This window comes from Pocillopora damicornis, chromosome 5 (genome assembly GCF_964200805.1).
Source record: "Pocillopora damicornis chromosome 5, jaPocDami1.2, whole genome shotgun sequence".
Lineage (NCBI taxonomy): Eukaryota > Metazoa > Cnidaria > Anthozoa > Scleractinia > Pocilloporidae > Pocillopora > Pocillopora damicornis.
In genome coordinates this window covers 1,198,471-1,216,071 of record NC_142674.1, presented here as the reverse complement: position 1 = coordinate 1,216,071, position 17,601 = coordinate 1,198,471, and the positions used below count along the sequence as shown (strand labels likewise).

The window sequence follows — 17,601 nt, the reverse complement described above, 5'->3', positions numbered from 1 at the left end:
ACAGTTTTGACAGCCTTTTAAAGAGACAAGAAAAAACACAACATAGGCTACTTCTCATAAAATATTCTTTAGAATCGCATATCACAGTAACTTTTGCAGGCAGACGAAAAGACGAAGAGCCAAGCGAAAACCTGATTTGACAACAACATCAGTGCCACGCTAATTTCTGTCTTCATCACGGGGTGCTGCCTAACTTAGCTTAGAAGACAGATATCGATTTTCTTACCGGAACATGTATGTATGTTGCAAGGTCTTGAATGGTCACCGATTCCTTGGCAGGCAGACCCGCCATTGCTCGGAGGCGGATTGGTGCATGTCCGTGATCGGGATTGCTTTCCTCCGCCGCAAGTCTTACTGCAGCTGCTCCATTTACCCCATTCTGACCAACCGCCGTTGACTCCAACTGAAAAGGGGGAAAACGTGGATTATTGAATTTATCAAATAGAATAAATGGGCTCTTAATGGATCTACCCCTCCCTCCCTTAAACCAACATTAACCCTTAGTTGTTATCAGTTGAATGTTGTTGGGTCGGGGGAGGGGTGAGTGCGTGGTTGCTCAGATACGGCTATTAATCTCTTTTCTTGCTGTTAAAAGCAGCCGGCTTCTACTTGGGCAACATCCGGACATGTTGTTCGGATATGAATTGTTGTTCTTCCTCTCCAAACTCCAAATTAGAAAAATGCGTCAAGCCTAACAAAGGGAAACCTTTTCCCTGATTAAGGATTTAAGGTTTCTGTTCCTTCAGCAAAATTTAAGTAATAGGATTAAATCAGGACGAACTAGAACTAAAAACAGGGTAACCACTAAAAACAGGGCCCCACTGCAAACCACCTCGGCATGTTGGGTTCCTTCTTTTAATGTTATTTTGATTATTATTGTCATTATTGTTCTTACTTTTATTATTATGATATAGTCTGACGTTGTTATTGTAGTTTTCATCGTTGTTGCTTTGTTTTGCTTTGTTTTGTTTTGTTTCGTTTGTTCCTTTTTTTCTTTTGTGGATAAAATATTGAAAGTGCAATTACTTTCTAACCTACCTGGACACTTATTGCAACGCATGGGGCAGGCTTTTTGAAACCATGGTTGATAACAATTAGAAAAGTATGCGCAATACCAAAATCTATTCCGACAGCCTAAAGAAAAAATAAAACAGTTAAAATTACAAAGCAACTAGAGATTATTCAAATGTTTCAACTCGTTTCCTCAGAGCATTACCAATTCCTTCTATGAGAAAATCAGACATATTTCGTTCAACAAGTAACTTCTCAATGAAAGCAAAACAAAATCGATAAACAATCGAATTCTTAGCTGTGTTAAGTGACGCGCGACAACTGCACAAGTAATTCTAAGCTGCTAATTTACTCCTGACCGGTCTTTCATTAGCTTGATGCTTTTTTATGTTTAAAACTTCTTTTAAGGTCAACCTAAGCACAAATGGCTCCAGGAGGAGCTTTCAAACATTCCAAAGCACCAACATACGTATTTCGTAGTCTACTACTTGTACCTGTATGTCGTTCATAGGGACCTTTTATTTTTGTTGTTTCAAGACAGTGATTAAGAGACCTAGCTGAAAATATAATTTGTCAGAAATCCTGGGGAAATATAGCAGTGTACTTCCCATTAAATGGTTCCACTGTGTCCTGGTCGGATTGGAAATGAAGTGTTGGTTTTGGGAAAGAAAAAAACCGGATGACCCGGATAGGAAACCTTGGAGAAAGGACGCGGACCAACGACAAACTCAACTCAAATATGACGCCAAGTCTGAGAATTGAGCCCAGGCCACAGGGATGGGAAGTGAATACTCCCATAACGATGGAATGTAAACTTTTAACATGATACTTGTGACACGTTTATGATATAAGACTACTATAAAACGGAAAGTGCTTTTTGACTTCAGGGAACTAAAGCTGTTCAAGTTTGTCTACTGTAGCCAATAGTAAAATATTTTTCTCAGTATGTTGTATGTACCAGTTACCTATAGTAGGCTGAGATCATTGCAAAACCAGGTAACACCAGTATGTTTGTCCTTCAAAAGTGCAACATTCGTTGAGGAATATCTATCGAGATATCGGTCTACAGAACTGCACAGATTTTTGGATATAAGGACTTACCAGTCTGTATGGACTTTGCAGGGGACAGGAACATCAACAACGTAAACAGCGTATACCACAACAACACCATATTCTTGCTTGAGCTCAAGACTAAAGTAAAGACAAAATAGTTTATGACCAGCAATGTATTTTCGCCTTGAAGGGGGGGGGGGTGGGGTGGGGGAGTTGTAGAAATTTTGGGGGAACACATGGTTTTTAGGGAGAGTGAGGGGGGGCAGTCTTAGCCAACAGAGAATAAAGGAAAGATTACAAAAAAATTGACTGCCAATTTATTGCCTATCAGGGAAGGGGTCATAAGAATGGTACATAGCCTGATAGAGGATCAGGTGTTTTAGGATCAGGAGTTTTATTGTGATACAGCCAAAATCCTCCGTTACCCCCCCCCCCCCCCCCTCCACTTCCTCCAGGTGATAAAAAATGACCACTCCCGTTATAATCCTCGAAACAGAAGAAGCGATTCTAAATTCTTTTAACTAATCTACAGGCAAATGTGTGGTAGATAGAGTGGAGAATTAACACTTGGATCATGGGAGGTAAACGGTTAACCAAATATAAAACTGATAACCTAACAGAATCAAAGAACAAGAACATTGGATAACAAGTAATGAAGAAAATTTCTCACGAGCAACACATCTGACTTCAGTTATTTGTGTGTGGATCTTCTTGATTCCTTTCCGAGCCAATCATCATTCAGTATCCTTTATGTTGCCATGGTCACTTAAAATTAACCAATCCCGGTATGGGAAAACTGATAAAATGATTCCAATTAAATTCAGTTGTGCCAATCAGTGCTTCGAAACACTTTTTTTAAAATTAAAAAAAATTACAGTAAAAACATCGTTTTAAAAAATGTTTGTAAACAGATTAACATAATAACATGTTATAAGAAAAATTATGAAACAAATTGTTATAAAAAAAAATTGTAAGAAAAAATTTTATTTAATGAATTGTAAAAAATTGCTGGGGGTGATTGCAATTGTAAATTTGTAACTGAAATGAGACACACAGAAAGTTCATTGATTCCCTTGTAATCAGCTCTGATATCAAGATGCAAAAAAACTAAGATATACACAAAGCGGCTATTGTGCATATATAAACTAAGTCGGCTTTGAACTTCACGTGCAGACTTTCTTTGAAATTATGCAGAAAAGGTTAATCTCGATTTTCTGTCACCAAACTCGCTTTGAGGGTAAAATCATGCACAGCTAAGACCAAGAGTGTTTCTGACAGGCTGTTCCGTTGCAATAGCAGCCTAAAATTTCGAAAAAATTATGACAACTCGTTTGGAATAAAAAAGAGAAATGTTTTTACGTTATCTTTAATTAGTAAATAACAAAAAAGGTGTAAGCTACGATCCATAAAAGATTGATGTCTTGAAATAGCGAAATCATTAAATCTACCGCAAGTCTCCCTAAACTGGAAAATCGGAATGCATTTCACCGATATTTTCTCTGTACCAATAGAGAAAATTGTTTAACTAATGTTCGCTTATTAACCATCCATATGTAGTGAGTATTATTCGGTCGCTGCTATTTTAAGAATTAGGTTGTTTGGAATTAATCGCTAATATGGATTAAAATTTTGACTCCGCAACGCGAGTAAGTACAAAATTTTCTCGTCTGTTATATATATATATATATATATATATATATATATATATATATGTATATATATATATATATATATATATATATATATATATATATATATATATATTAAGTTATTTGTTTTTCCATCCAACATGTATTGGGTAGTAAAGTTATCGTATCAACTTAATTGAGCTCCAAAAATAACCACTCTAAATTCCCCTCGAGTTTGCAATCTTAAGAACCGCTGGCAAAAATTTTACTAAAGGGATATCCCTTATGATTGTCACTGACTGTCAGGCTTTCAACGATAGTTGATATAAAGAGGATAGCAATTTCGCTGTTATTCCCACGCCCGGCTTTCGGGAGAAGTTTCCAACCGCGACACGACTTCAAACAATTTAAATATATGTCGGAATGCTAAGGAGATCGAATTATGTCAAGGATGGGAAGCTTCAATTCCTCTCATACTACTTCGGGAAAATGCAACAAGGAAGATCAAGACTGATATTATTATCGCACTGATGCCATTATGTTTCTGATCAAATTCCCTACAACAGGTAAAATCCACATCGAATTGTTTTGATAAAGGGACTTAGGGCTATAATCGAAACCCAATTAAAATTAAAACTAAATTAATGAAACTATGATTAATTCACTCACGTTAGCTCTTCACGGTCTCTTTAAGAATGATTAGATCCCCACAAGTAAGATGCTGAAAGGTTCTGACCAGCCGACGCGAGATGTACGTCTTGGCTAATGTGAAGGGGAGAAGCCTTCTAAAATCAATCAAACATACACGACCTCCTTTATAGTTGTTTGTCTGCCTTACTAATTGAACGGATGTAGTTTTTTTTTTTTTTTAATTTCTTTGTCTCCTCGTAGGGGCACTTGGTATCGCATTTATTAAACGAATACAGATTTTATTTCAATGCTCTGTGTTTTCCTGAAATGATAGAGGTCTCCCGAAGAATTGTTCGCAACCATCTTTTCGTCACCGTCATCACATCCGCTCTTATTGGAAAAATAAAACTTTTTATCACGTGTTGTTTGGCCAAGTAAACAAATGACTATGCAGTATGAAATGCAAACGACTTGTGATTAATTACACAGGAGATACATCCACAGAGCCCCTTTAATTTCCCTACTAAACCACATGACTGATACCGGCTGTTCTCGTTTACTCACCGAGAAATGGAAGAGGTACTATTTCGAAAGTGTGAGGAGAAATGTTTTAGTTTTCCTGCCCAAACAATTATGAGAACTACTCAGAAAAAGTATTTATGGACTGCAAGTGCACAATTTCCATTAAAAACAGACAAAGGCCATTCTTCACATATTTCTACCTGCTGGTCAGTTAACCAAATCGGCCCCTGGATCAGTGAAACGTATATCGCGGAAATAATGCAATGTCATTAGACTGGATTTTAAATTTTAAAATGTAAACTTGCGACCAAACTACGTTCCGCAGAAATTGCATGCATTCTTTTCGGTTCATCCTCTTTTTCAGTCACTGCGATGAGCATTGTTTTTAAGCTTTTGCTACAAGCGAATTTCCTTAGCCCTGATCGGCAAGTTCTATGAGTGACACTACTCCTATGCAGATTTCTTGATTTATAATTGGGGCTGCGATGCGTATAAAGTATTTCACATTAAACTTGTCTCTCTGAATAACGTGCATGTCTTAGAGCTCTGTTCGTTTTAAGATATATGTTACGCTTGGAGGCTATGACTTTGTTGGGAGTTTCAGCATTGAATTGGTCCTACACTACATTGGTCCTCAGGTTTTCCAACAAGAAAAATCACTTCAGCCTTCACTCCCTCAACCATTCCGAATTTACGAATTTGTCATTCTTGTTTTGTTTCGCCTCCAGCAATTTTCTCTTCGCGAACGTTATTTTTACTTTGAATTTTTATTACTTTCAGTTTTGCGTCGAAATTCCTTTTAAACTCTAACGCTGCGTAAGTCAGACTTAGTTTTTAAATGATTCATGCTTGGGAAACATAATTTGGCTGATGCATCATTCTCGTGATAAGTATGAAGTATTTTCAGAGTTGAATTCTTATGGCAAAGATGACCGCCTAGAGACAGATCACCATTAGCTGATAAATGGGTTATTGTAAATTATGAGCAGACGTTTCCAACCGTGACATCTTTCGTGATGCAAATAACAGGACAATTTGGTTTTATCAACTAAGTTGATAATGGAAATTGGCCATAGGAAAGAGTCTCTACATAGCGTTAGCCCTTCCTTTAGCTGTTAGCCTTTGTCCCGAAATATCAGCTTTAGAAATTCTTTACGGTGGCCAAATACATCATCAACTCAACTTTGTAAGATCTCACACTTACGTAGCTTCACAATTTCTTTAGAAAATTGCCCCCTTTATTCATTTTAAAATAACAAATTACAAGTTAAGATATATTTGAAGAAACCAGGAGCTTGCTTTGCAGACAGGCGTCGTCACTTTTCATCAGATAGAACTTCTTTTTCACTTAGCTGTACAGGCACATAAATGTTATCTTCGAGTACCTATGGGTGTGGCTTCCTTGGAGACTGAGTGCACGCATGTTCCTAGCTTTTCATAACGGCTAGGTATCTTCTTCTTTTAGCAAACGTCTGCTCAGCGGTCTACAATATTAAGAGTAATGTGATACAGTTGTCAGTGACGTCTTCCACTGCCAGTTCGGGCCATAACCATTTCTGGATATCGGTTTCGAGCTTTGTGATTGGGTGAGATCAAAACCAAAACAAAGCAAATTTGGCCGAGAGGTGCTGGAAACAAGAAGAAGCTGATTTTTTTTTTTTTTTTTTTGTGGCGGCCATGTTGTAATGCGGTAGAAAGCTGAAACAAAATTCGCTAATAAGGACTGGACGTAAGATACCATTAAAAATATTCGTTTATTTCAAACATTCAACATGCATGTCCTCGACATTCTTGCATTCTGGAAGAGTAAAGCGGATTCTTTTTAGCACAAATTCTTTGTAACGCTGTGGTCCTTCCACCAAGAGCGTCACAGGAATAAAAGCTCCTCCGCCAGCCTGTTTGTATCTGGAGAACTTCTGGGTAGAGCTTGGCCTCGATGTTACTGTCCGTTCTCCGTTGATTTCCCTATTTTGGGTTACAAGAAAACCAATTAAATAAGGTTGAACCAAATAACGCGCACTGATAACAATTGGGACGAGTGAGGTGTGAGATCGCGGAATCGGGACAATTTAATTTCTCTCCAGTATAGGTCGAGGAAAGACAATATCTTGCTTCTCTCCGATTTTTAAATAGACATTATCAATTTCAGTCCATCAAGCCTTTACGAAAAAGTAACAGTAAAGCAAGAAAACAGTAACTTACCCTTCAATTCCTGGTTATTTTGCCACATCGAAGCAAAGCATGCAGCTGTATTTTTAGAAAGTGCTGAACCGTACCGATCTGCTGCCCTTTGACATCTCCTAAAGTGTATGTCTTTCTCTGCGATTTGCTGAAAATCTGGACTTCTCGTAGAGCCTCTGGAATGCGTTCCATTTCTCGTGGAAGAGGATAAGCCAGTGCATGCGAGTCATACGCGTTGTCGTCTTCACTTTGAATAACAAGCGTGTTCCACGTGGAGCTTTGATCTTGAAATTATGATACCTGGAAAATAAACGCCAATAACTACATGAGTGGGATAAAATAAAATCAAGTAGTCACAATCTATATTAAGACCAATACACATGATCGAATTCAATGCAAGAGAATCATACAAGGTATTTTGCGCGCTATTGATCGATTCGCGGGAGAATCTAGGTCTCAGAACACTACAAATTCGGTCCTACAGCTTTTAGTCAGCAATAATATGTCCTCTACAATTACCCTTTGATTTGAACACCCTGTATAGAAAGTTTGTTTAGGTAATCACTGCAAAATGTGAAAGCACGAGCGGTGTTTCTAAACGAGTTTCACAATTACAGACAGGTCCCTTGTGGTTCTAGACGAAAATTTCACTCTCATCAGTTCGTGTAGTTAAACTCCAACCTTTGTTTCCGGAATGCTGTAATAGAGACACTTCGGCAAGGCTTTCCACAAATGTGATTTCTTTATTTTCATCTTCATGCCGCTCTTATCGCACATTTCCCGGATACGATACCTGAAGATGTGAGAGCTCAGTGAACGAATAACTCTTTGTTTTATGTTTGCCCGAAGGAGAACTTACTCGCTGGATAATCACATTTATGTGTTAGATCCGTGGTTTCCTGAAATTATTTTTTAGTGTGCATTCGCCTTGGCTGAATGAATCTCTCTGATGTCAAGATCGACATTGATTCGAAATTTCATCCAGAGCTCCGATTTAAAAGATTCTTTGTTTGTAGCACTGACCCAGGTCCGTGGCAGATTTGTGCCACAAAGACGACAAAGTGTCTCGAGATACTGAATGTGTTCATCCATGCTGTTGGCTTGATCTGAAATTCACAATGTAGGCTTATAAAGGTCCGATAAATAATTGTCCTTTTACTTTAAATTGGCCGGCCACAACGTATGGTTAAAATTTATGGTTTACACGATACTCCGATGGATCTGAACAAAGGAATCCGTCTGGTAGTTTGCACACTAACAGACCTTCAACATTCGTGCACTCGAGCAAAAACTAGAAAATATCGAAACCATTTCTACATGCGATTCCTTTCGCAAAAGGTTGTTGTGTCATCATTTATAGTCCGACCAATCCTCGAATATGGAAGTGCCGCATGGGATCCCTCCTGAGAGAAGAATTTTCAAAAGCTGGAGGGAGTTCAGAAAAAGACAGCGCTACTGCAAGGGCAATTAAAACCTGTATGTAAGCGTGACAGGAATGCTGCAGAAACTTAACCTGGAAACCCTAGCCACTAGAAGGAAAACTGCCGGACGAACTGGCGAATTTTTCAGTGGCAGCCCATCTAAAACAAACCAGTGAAAGAAACACCCGTGGAAACCACCCTTTCAAGTTTGTAATCCTCAGGACAAAGAAATATGTCTGTAAGATTTCTTTCTTCCCACGAACAATCAATGAATGAAACTCCCTTCCTGAGGATGTTGTAAATACAATGTTCGTAGACATTTAGTAAATATTTTTTAATATTTAACGGTACTATTTTTAATTTAGAATCTATAATATTGCGCGATTTTAAGTTCTCCGATTTTTGTTGTTGTTATTATTATTTCAACAGTAGGTATGGTCTCTTACGATTTTTAGCAACCCAATAACTGATAAATAGATAAAGACGTGGATGTGTTTGTCACACTGTTCCTCCAAGCCTTAAAGGGCTCTTGCTGGGCTAAAGGGAAAATGCATGCGCTATACTCACTTTGGCGATAAAGACGTAGATGTGTTTGTCACACTGTTCCTCCAAGCCTTAAAGGGCTCTTGCTGGGCTAAAGGGAAAATGCATGCGCTATACTCACTTTGGCGGTGTGAGCAGCTAAAGACCTGTTTTTTATCGGGATATGCTTTCGATTTACATAATAAACAGAAGTTTTAACCATAATGTGTTGAAATGAAATGAAATCTTTATGTTATTTCTTTCTATCCAAATCTTTCAATTTTACTAGGTCATAACTACGGTATATATGTGATACTTATTCTAACGTTAAATAGTTACTTTATTTAGTCAGTCATTGAATTTAAAAATACGCTTGCTTGGTGATCGCTTTAAAATAATTTGAACGTGTGTAAGATCTCAGCGTGCGGAATGTATTCAGTCATTAATCAGGGTGTCTCTTTTGTAATATTGCTGTTTCTCGTCGTCTATTAGTGTTTTTTCACCGGTTGGTTAGCTTCTATTGTTTTCCATATCACATACTTTCGTTTATTATTGTTTCTTTCGCAATTCTTGGCGTCAATTACACTTTCAGTTAGTCGTTTTCGCATACATTAATTTTTTAGTTTTTCGCGCGTATATAAACTTAGTTTTCTCTGTTCAGGGCCTTTTTCTTTTCAGTAGTCGCGCTAGTCGCAGTTTGCTTTCAACCAGTTCCTTTATTCTTCATTTCGTCCTCGGACATTTTTTTTCGTCAAGCGCAGTTTTGCAGTAATCGTAACAATGTAAGTATTGTCGTTTCAAGTTGACTCTGTGTATGTCTTTCTTCTCACTTTTACTTAATCAATTGTTGTAATTTTGTATTTATTTATTATTTTTAAGTTTCAACCCACATCGTTCACCGTCAATAAATCGCCTGTTATATCAGTAAGTGTGGTGTTGAGAAGTTACGATTGCCGCAGTCACAACGTGCTCTCTACAAATCACGAAGCACAAATCAAGCGCGGATTAGGAGACAAAAAGTAACTTGTGTAAGCATTCTAAAACTAGCGCGCAAAACGTCTGATTGCTTTGGAACCCAACATTCTTTTCAAAAGAGAGTCAGTTAAGCAAATAGGTTTACTAGTTAAACTAAAGGAAACTCATAAAATTGTCGCCTAAGGTAGGAAATTCGTTATGACAAGGAATTCGTTGTTGATAGAAGTCTCTGGTTATATAGAGGAGACAGAGATAAGCGCCAATAATATTGATAACAGAACGAGAGAAAACCCTCCGCAATTTTGAAACAAGATGATTTCAAAAAAATACATCGCGTATATTGATCAAATAGAAAGGTATATGGTAATTTACGAATAACTCTGAGGCAGAAGTTTCCACCGTGACCGTCACTTGAAGAAACTTCCATTCCAACACTTTGGGCCACTAGTTCACCAGCGGTGGTCTTAAGTTATTGTATTGTCCCTTTTAAAAACAGCGCAAATGCTTTAAACAAATAAGAAAACATTTAGATAATGATCCTACCAACTAATCTTTTCCCCAAAGAAGGTGGAAGAGGTCATCATGGATGAAACCTTCAGAAATTGCCTTAAAACATCATCCAGCACGCCGCTCACTCGTGGAGATTCATTGAGTGAATCAGCTGATTTCATATCACAGGGGGTACAGATAAAAAAATGGAAAACAAAGCTAATCAGCATATCAAACTCTTTCCCCAGTGCGACGAACATTTGTTTTTCTCGATTCCAAGTGTGCGCAACCACTAACCCCCATAATGCGCATGCTCTCCGTTACGAATTTTTAAAATGGCGGAAAGGCCAAAGAGGGAAATAAAAAAAACAAAGCGATTACTCAACATACACCGTCGTTAGAAAGGCAAATCCACGGAAGAAAGATACAAAACTGTATGATATTGAGATCGATATGATATTAAATCGATACCGAGGGCCCGTTTCCAACTTGCTAAAAAGTGCATTTAATTGCCTTCCGCCACGATTACTAGCTTTCTTGACAGCTTTCTGAAGACAGAATACTTTCTTTCTGAAGACTTCTGATATGCGGCTATTGATTATTACACCTGGTATACCTGATTGCTCAAAAACTTTGTTTACGATTGTTGAAAGGAATGGTTCTTCGTCTTCGTCTTTACATTGCTTTGAAATAGTATAGATTAGTAAGCTGAAACGAAAAACTAATCAGGGAAGTTTACGAAAAATCCAGCAAACAAGCTTAAAAAAGGCATTTATTTAGACTTCATACTTCAACGAACTTCACAAATCTTACTTGTTTATCTTGGAAGTAAACGATGGCAGATTAATTCCCGAAGCGCTTTCTGAGTTCCCCGTCCCTCTCCTACTGCTTTCACGCTTACAAAACAGGAAAAATCAAAAGGAGTAAGATAAAGCTGTTTTGAAACGCCATTTGACGAAGGTAAATCTGGTTTATGTTCAACACTTTACATATCAAAACAAAGGAAGTTTGTTCCTCTTTTTGATTCTGGCGGTACATTTTTAAAATGCGCCTGTGTAAAAGAGATATCGCCCGAGACCCTTCGCTCGGTCGTGTTTTGATCAAAAACGCAACCGCTCGGAGAAAAGGTAAAAATGACGAGGGAAAAACTTTACCTTCAAGTTATAAAATTAGCGAAATAGAAAGCCCCAATATTATAGTTTAATATTTCAGAGGTACATTGAATGCTTTTTTCCGTAGAGAATCCGCACGATGGTAAAACATTCGAAAATTACACTCGATTTGAGTGGGGTGTTGAAGTGGGCGTGGTCACTACATTCATGTTAAGACTATTTGTACCCCATTAGTTTGATATGTTGAAATCAAGACTCCCACCCCCTCCCTCTCAGGCGATAAAAAATGCAACGGACCGCTCCCTTAGCACTTTCGAAGTAAAGTGTACAATATTTTTCATGTATAGATATGTAAAAGAGAAGTTAGTTTAGATAAAAGAGAGACAGATACCTATAAGCGTTTCTTCGTTTCTTCATTCATCAAAAAAATTCTCGAACGTGATTAATTATCGCCAGCCCGATTTGAGCTCTAAAAGGTAAGTGTACGCGTCATGATTGTAATTGGACAGTGTAATGGAATAGTTGACATGTCATGCTTGTGTAAGTGGACAGAATGCGTCATGTGAGTTCGCGGTTGTCACGCATTTCGCCGAGTTAGGTGTTGTTTGTTTGTTTTTCTTTTATAGAAATTACAACACCCATGCCACGGAGTTGACAGAACAAAAGGTACGATTTGAGTGAATAGCCATCATTGATTATTCAGTGAGCCTAGAGATGTTTATCTTTTTGGTCTTGATTCTCCAATGTTAGCAAGCGATTGCACAAAATTTCGTGCCACCTGCATTGTTTTTAACAGCTCTCTTTAGCATGTTTACTTGCTAAGGATGGTCTCAAGAGAGACCTTCCTTATCGCTAAGAAACCTCTGCTTGCCAACTTTTCACCCTAACAAACCTCTGCCTGCTAACTTTTCACGCTAAGAAACCTCTGCTTGTTAATTTTTCACGCTAAGAAACCTCTGCTTATTAACTTTTCACGCTAAGAAACCTCTGCTTATTAATTTTTCACGCTAAGAAACCTCTGCTTATTAACTTTTCACGCTAAGAAACCTCTGCTTGCTAACTTTTCACGCTAAGAAACCTCTGCTCATTAATTTTTCACGCTAAGAAACCTCTGCTTGCTAACTTTTAACGCCCGGAAACCTTTGCTTATTTGTACGATGCCGTATCAAGATGTGTGCTTTGATACCTACCTTTAAAAGGTTTTCTATTTCTCTGATAAACTGGTATTGAATTTATCAATATCGTTACTGAAAAACTAAAACCCTAAAACTCCATGGATCAGAACTTCGGTCATTAAGTAGAATTGAAAGGAAACTAAAGACAAAAAGAAATTTTTTAAGGTTCATTTGATAAATTTTACTCCGACTTGGTCTTTTTGTTTGGTAAGTTCCGGTGAAGTTTACATAAATAGAAACGTTCAGCATGGACACAGTAACAGTTTGCTGAAGTTACATAAACCATCCGGATCTTCAGAAGACTTTGAAACATCCATGTAAGTGATTAAGTGACGTTTTCCTTCCTAAGTTCTCTACTTTAATAGGGATCCTAATCTATTTCAAGACTTTACAATCGCTTTTCCGTTTGTTACGAGGCTGTATTCTTTTTTTCTCAATGATTTTAGTTTATTGGAAAACAAAACTAAGACGATAAAAAAAAAATACGGGAATTCCACAGCTTTGATTAAAATACTTAAATCTGCAATATCAACAGATACATACATTGTGAAGTTTGAACTACAAATGATATTTCAAGTTCTTGTATTTTTTAGAGTTTGACTTGTCAGTTATTCATCATCGATGTTTTAACTATCAAGTGAGCAGATCACGATTGATTTGAGTTTTTCTTAAATATTAATGAAGAGGGAGGTGCAACTTTTCTAGACCAACTGGGCAAAGATAAAACGCAAGAAAATAAGACCAAGGCAGTTCTGGATCCTACACTAAAGATTGATCGATACTTTATTTACATCGCTCCCTTACTTGCTTTGGAACTTAAACATCAGTTTAAGTTCCTTTTTAAAAAAAATTCCGATTCAGCTGTCGCTGTAAATAAATGAATGACTTCTTTATTAATATCTATATTTAATCGCTCCGTAGTTGGAGGATTTCAGAGCATCATCACACAAGTGGTTATAACATTTTCATTTCTGTTGTAGTTTCCCAAGCATGGATTTGAAGTTTCAACTGTGCGTGTTGGTACTTATTTTGGGAATCACAGTGGACGCTTACCGTTTCAGTCCCAGAAGTAAAGGTAAGTTGACCAGGAAAAGCTGTTGGCCAGCGCTTTTCGGTACTAAGTTAGTCGGCTTCGACAAGCAAATTGAATCGAGAAGCTTACTTAAAATATTCAAGCCATACTTTTAAGCCTTTAAGGCAAGAAAGGCTAACTTATCTGAGTGGATATATACATAATCACATCAATTAAATAGCAATAATTACCAGGCTTAGGGAAATTTCCTGAAGGATACTCACGCTCGGTTTAAAATTTCCTCTCCCAGCAACTAAAGTGACTGAAATGAAGTAGATATCCACTGCTAGACGTAGAGGCATAATCAAGCCTGGGTCTCGGGTTTCTCTTACTCACGAATTTACCAAATCACTTAAGTTGCAGCTGATAAACGAACTGAAAGCTGTGACTGGCCATACGGATATTGTGTTTACATTCATGATCCATGTCCACCAGACGCACCGATTGCATGTTCTAATGGATGTCGATCTCCCACAAACAAATGTTGCTGCCGGTAAGATGTTCAGCACAATAATGTTTCTAAATTTTCTTAATATCCTAGCAAAATTTTTCCTATTAAACCGGCCGGTGTTCTTCATATCAAAACTGCCTTTCTATCTGGGTCTTTTTCAATCCTACATCGTTCTGATTTATTTATATCAAGGAAGTTCTTATTAATTCCATTTCCGACCATTCATTTTTTTTCGGCATTGCTAAGTCTCCAAAATAGTAAACACAGCTGTGAACATAGGAGATCTTTATTGCTTGGGAGGGTACTCAGATTGTTAAACTGAACTAATTTCCAGGTTATTAGGTTTTATTAACTGAGTTGATAATGTAAATTGGCCACCGTAAAGAGTTCCTAAGCTGACGTTTCGAGTTGTAGCTCTTTGTCAGAGCTAAAAAGAGAATTGTGGGTTGTGTGTGTTTTATATGAAGAAAATGGAGCTAATTCCTATTTTTCTCTTTCGAATATATTTATAAAAAAAATCCTTCCCCCAAAAAAAAAACTTAATGCATTGTTTTCCATGAGATCACGCTTTTTTCACATAGCCCGTAATAGTTCTTGGTTCTAATTCCTCCGCGCGGTTCAGACAAACATCTCTCCTGTGCCATGTGCTTTTGCGTGTAATGTCATCTGTTGTAACAACTGAAGATGACTTCTAAGCCCTAAACGGCGCAACATAAATGCAATAAGGTCCAAATAGTAGCAAGTTAAACTGCTTATATTTAAGACGTACTTCACTTACAGATGAAACTAACCGCAATACTTTTCTATTCTCTAGTCACCCTTTTTGAGGAAGAATTAGCTGAGGATGGATCATCAAACGCATCGGCTTTCAAAGAGATAAACATCTGTTCGTAACGATTCGTAATGAAACATAACGTGACGTGTAGTTAATAAACGATACAATTGTAAGTTAAAACTAGCTGCAGCCTGATGCAAAATAAAATAAATTTAAAATAAAAAAAGCATCTCAACCAACTCAATGACTGAATGAATCGAAGCAAAAAACACACGAGCTCAGGGACGGGGTGGAAAGTTGAACTGCCATAATAGTGATGTAGAGAGAGGTAGCAACGGCTTATTCAGATATTACTGGAACTAGTAGTTTTACCGTGAAAAAAGTACCGATATATCGAAAAGGGATCGAGAAAATGGTGAATTTTCAGCGCGCTCCGGGCCATGTCAGAGATCTGATCTCACAATAGGGGCGAAAGAACGGGCTTAAGTGCGAATTTACTCTCGTTGGCATAAAATGTAGACAGCCGTGGTGATGAAAATGAGCGAAGATTTCTCGAAATTCAATGTAGGAGAGAGTAAAATTATTTGCGGGAGAAGGGGCATTTATTTATGTAATGGTGACAAAGGAAAGCAAAAAGCTACAAAATTTTCGTCTAAATGAAAAGGATCAAGCAAGAACCAGTTGCTGACTACAGACGGCTTTTCGCTCTAATAACGGCAAACTTCTACCTGAATTTTTTACCATGGTTTAATATTATGTTGAAAATTTCAACGAGACTCTGAAGTTTTAATTTTAATTTGCTTTGATTTCCAAAGACTCTAAAGTTTTAATTATTTTCAAGATTGTGAGAGGGTAAGATAATCATTCCTGCGAGTCAATCTTGCCCTAAGAAGGATATTGGTGATTGCAGTGAAACCGGCTAGAGTTTCTTCTCCCACATAAAGAGAGATCTCGTCTTAGTCAACTAAGGGTGCGATTTGAGATTGTCAGACAAAACACAACAATTTTTCTCTAACAGCGGCAGTTTCATCATCCTGAATATAATGTTTTACGAAGGATCGGAGGTCCATTTTGAGCGGTCCTCTTTTCGACCGAAATTTTAAATAAGCGCCTGGGTGCTTGATCGAAGAAATACTGTAAGAGCTTAACATCATTTTCTTGGCTCGCTGCAGGTTGTTTGGTGCGTATTGCTACTGGATGTATTATACTCGATAACAACCGCGACAGTTTGATAGTGCTAATGAATAACGAACAAAAATTTGAACTCACGACGTCAGTTAAAACGAGATTTCTCTTTTTTTTATTCATTTATTTGTTTATCTTTTTGCCTGTTAGACTCTTTAACAAGTTTTGGGTAGCAAAGGTACCGTTTTACCCTAAATTGAACTCCGTAACGAGCAACTCTGAACTCCCCTGGAGCTTGCAGTTCTATGAAATGCAGCGCCCGCGGCAGGACAGGATGCAAATGACTCACACTTTGTTTTACGACCATGATGCAACACGATCAGAGTGCGCACACAGCCTGCGCCCGCGGGAAAAACGAACCGAATCCCGTGCTCTGATTGGCTACCCAACCAGACAAGATAACCGCTCGCCCACTTTGACCGTGCTTAAAAAATTTACGAGGAGCGGCCTCACATAGTCCGTAATTCTTGGACAATGTCAGTGATGAAGTAAAAAACAGTAGTAGTCAAAATAAAGTAAACATACACGACTCTCGAGGGTTTATTGTGCTACAAACACAGTTAGCTTTCTTTCCAGGCTCTTGAAATAAAGAAATCATTTTTGATTCAAAAAGGAACTCAGCCAATATCCAGCCATCTTGACCTCACGCTTGGTCATTAACGCGTATTTGTTGATTTCAGCTCCACAACGCAGTAGAAAACCATTAGCCCTATTTTGGCAGTTTCGCGCCGAGCACTGGCACAGTTGCACATGATTGCACTACCGTACCTAAAAAAGCTTAAATAACTTCCGGTAAAAAATTAATTATGGGCTATTATTGTAACTCTCAGACTCTGCAAATGTTTATCTCCTCAGGGAGTTTGCTCCTCATATAGTTTTACATCGATATTTTATTGGTGTTGGTTTTTCGTCGAAATTTCTTTTAATTAAACTCCGACGGGCTGCGTAAGTAAGTCTCACTTTCTAGATGGTTCATGCCTGAGAGACATGTATTGGCTGAAGCATCATTTCTTTGATGTGTTGAGGTATTTGCAGAACTGAATTAATGCCCTTTGGCAAAGATGACCTCTTAAGGACAGACCATGATCAGGTGATCAATGGGTGGTATTGGTACATCACGAGCAGGAATTTCCAACTGAGACAATGATCTCTCGTGCTTAAAAATAACAAATGGGATATTTGTTTGAGGAATTATTCCGAGAAGCTTGCTTTTCGGAATATGGCTATGCCTCCTTTTACCAGTAGGACTTTCTTTGTCACATCAGCAGCCGTTGGTAAATAGAGGATGGTTTCCTTCCTTCTCATTCCTTCCAACCTTTCTTAGCAACTACAGCAAAACCAATCAGCTTTCTTAAGCCTTTAACCCCTTAGAGTAACTAGCATCTAATTTCTCCTTGCA

General features: G+C 37.9%; 2 protein-coding genes and 1 long non-coding RNA gene across 4 annotated transcripts in view; 1 reads left to right on the top strand and 2 right to left on the bottom strand.

The window, feature by feature from the left end:
- LOC113679449 (uncharacterized) overlaps positions 1-4,538 on the bottom strand; it is a 23,953-nt gene extending 19,415 nt beyond the window's left edge. Inside the window, exons 1-4 of the mRNA XM_089207765.1 lie at positions 4,362-4,538; positions 2,113-2,202; positions 1,039-1,134; positions 227-403 (exon numbers count right to left, since the gene is read on the bottom strand). Coding sequence (XP_089063891.1) covers positions 227-403; positions 1,039-1,134; positions 2,113-2,182 — 343 coding nt within the window. The 5' untranslated portion in view covers positions 2,183-2,202; positions 4,362-4,538. The remainder of the gene's footprint in view (positions 1-226; positions 404-1,038; positions 1,135-2,112; positions 2,203-4,361) is intronic.
- A 2,041-nt stretch (positions 4,539-6,579) lies between these two features.
- LOC149044667 (uncharacterized) lies at positions 6,580-7,845 on the bottom strand. The gene is made up of 3 exons (XR_016186999.1): positions 7,707-7,845; positions 7,047-7,325; positions 6,580-6,809 (listed from the first exon to the last, which is right to left on the bottom strand). It is a non-coding gene; the product is annotated as an uncharacterized LOC149044667 (long non-coding RNA).
- Positions 7,846-12,678: 4,833 nt separating this feature from the next.
- Positions 12,679-15,243, top strand: LOC149044666 (small cysteine-rich protein 1-like). 2 transcript variants are annotated; one of them, XM_089207755.1, is made up of 4 exons: positions 12,679-13,036; positions 13,700-13,794; positions 14,149-14,284; positions 15,057-15,243. In XM_089207755.1, the coding sequence occupies exons 2-4, from the start codon at positions 13,710-13,712 to the stop codon at positions 15,067-15,069; spliced, it is 234 nt and encodes a 77-aa protein (XP_089063881.1). In that variant the 5' UTR covers positions 12,679-13,036; positions 13,700-13,709; the 3' UTR covers positions 15,070-15,243. The 2 variants fall into 2 exon arrangements, with proteins under 2 accessions (XP_089063881.1, XP_089063882.1); XM_089207756.1 differs by having other exon boundaries at positions 12,697-13,036; positions 14,155-14,284.
- Positions 15,244-17,601: the final 2,358 nt, after the last annotated feature.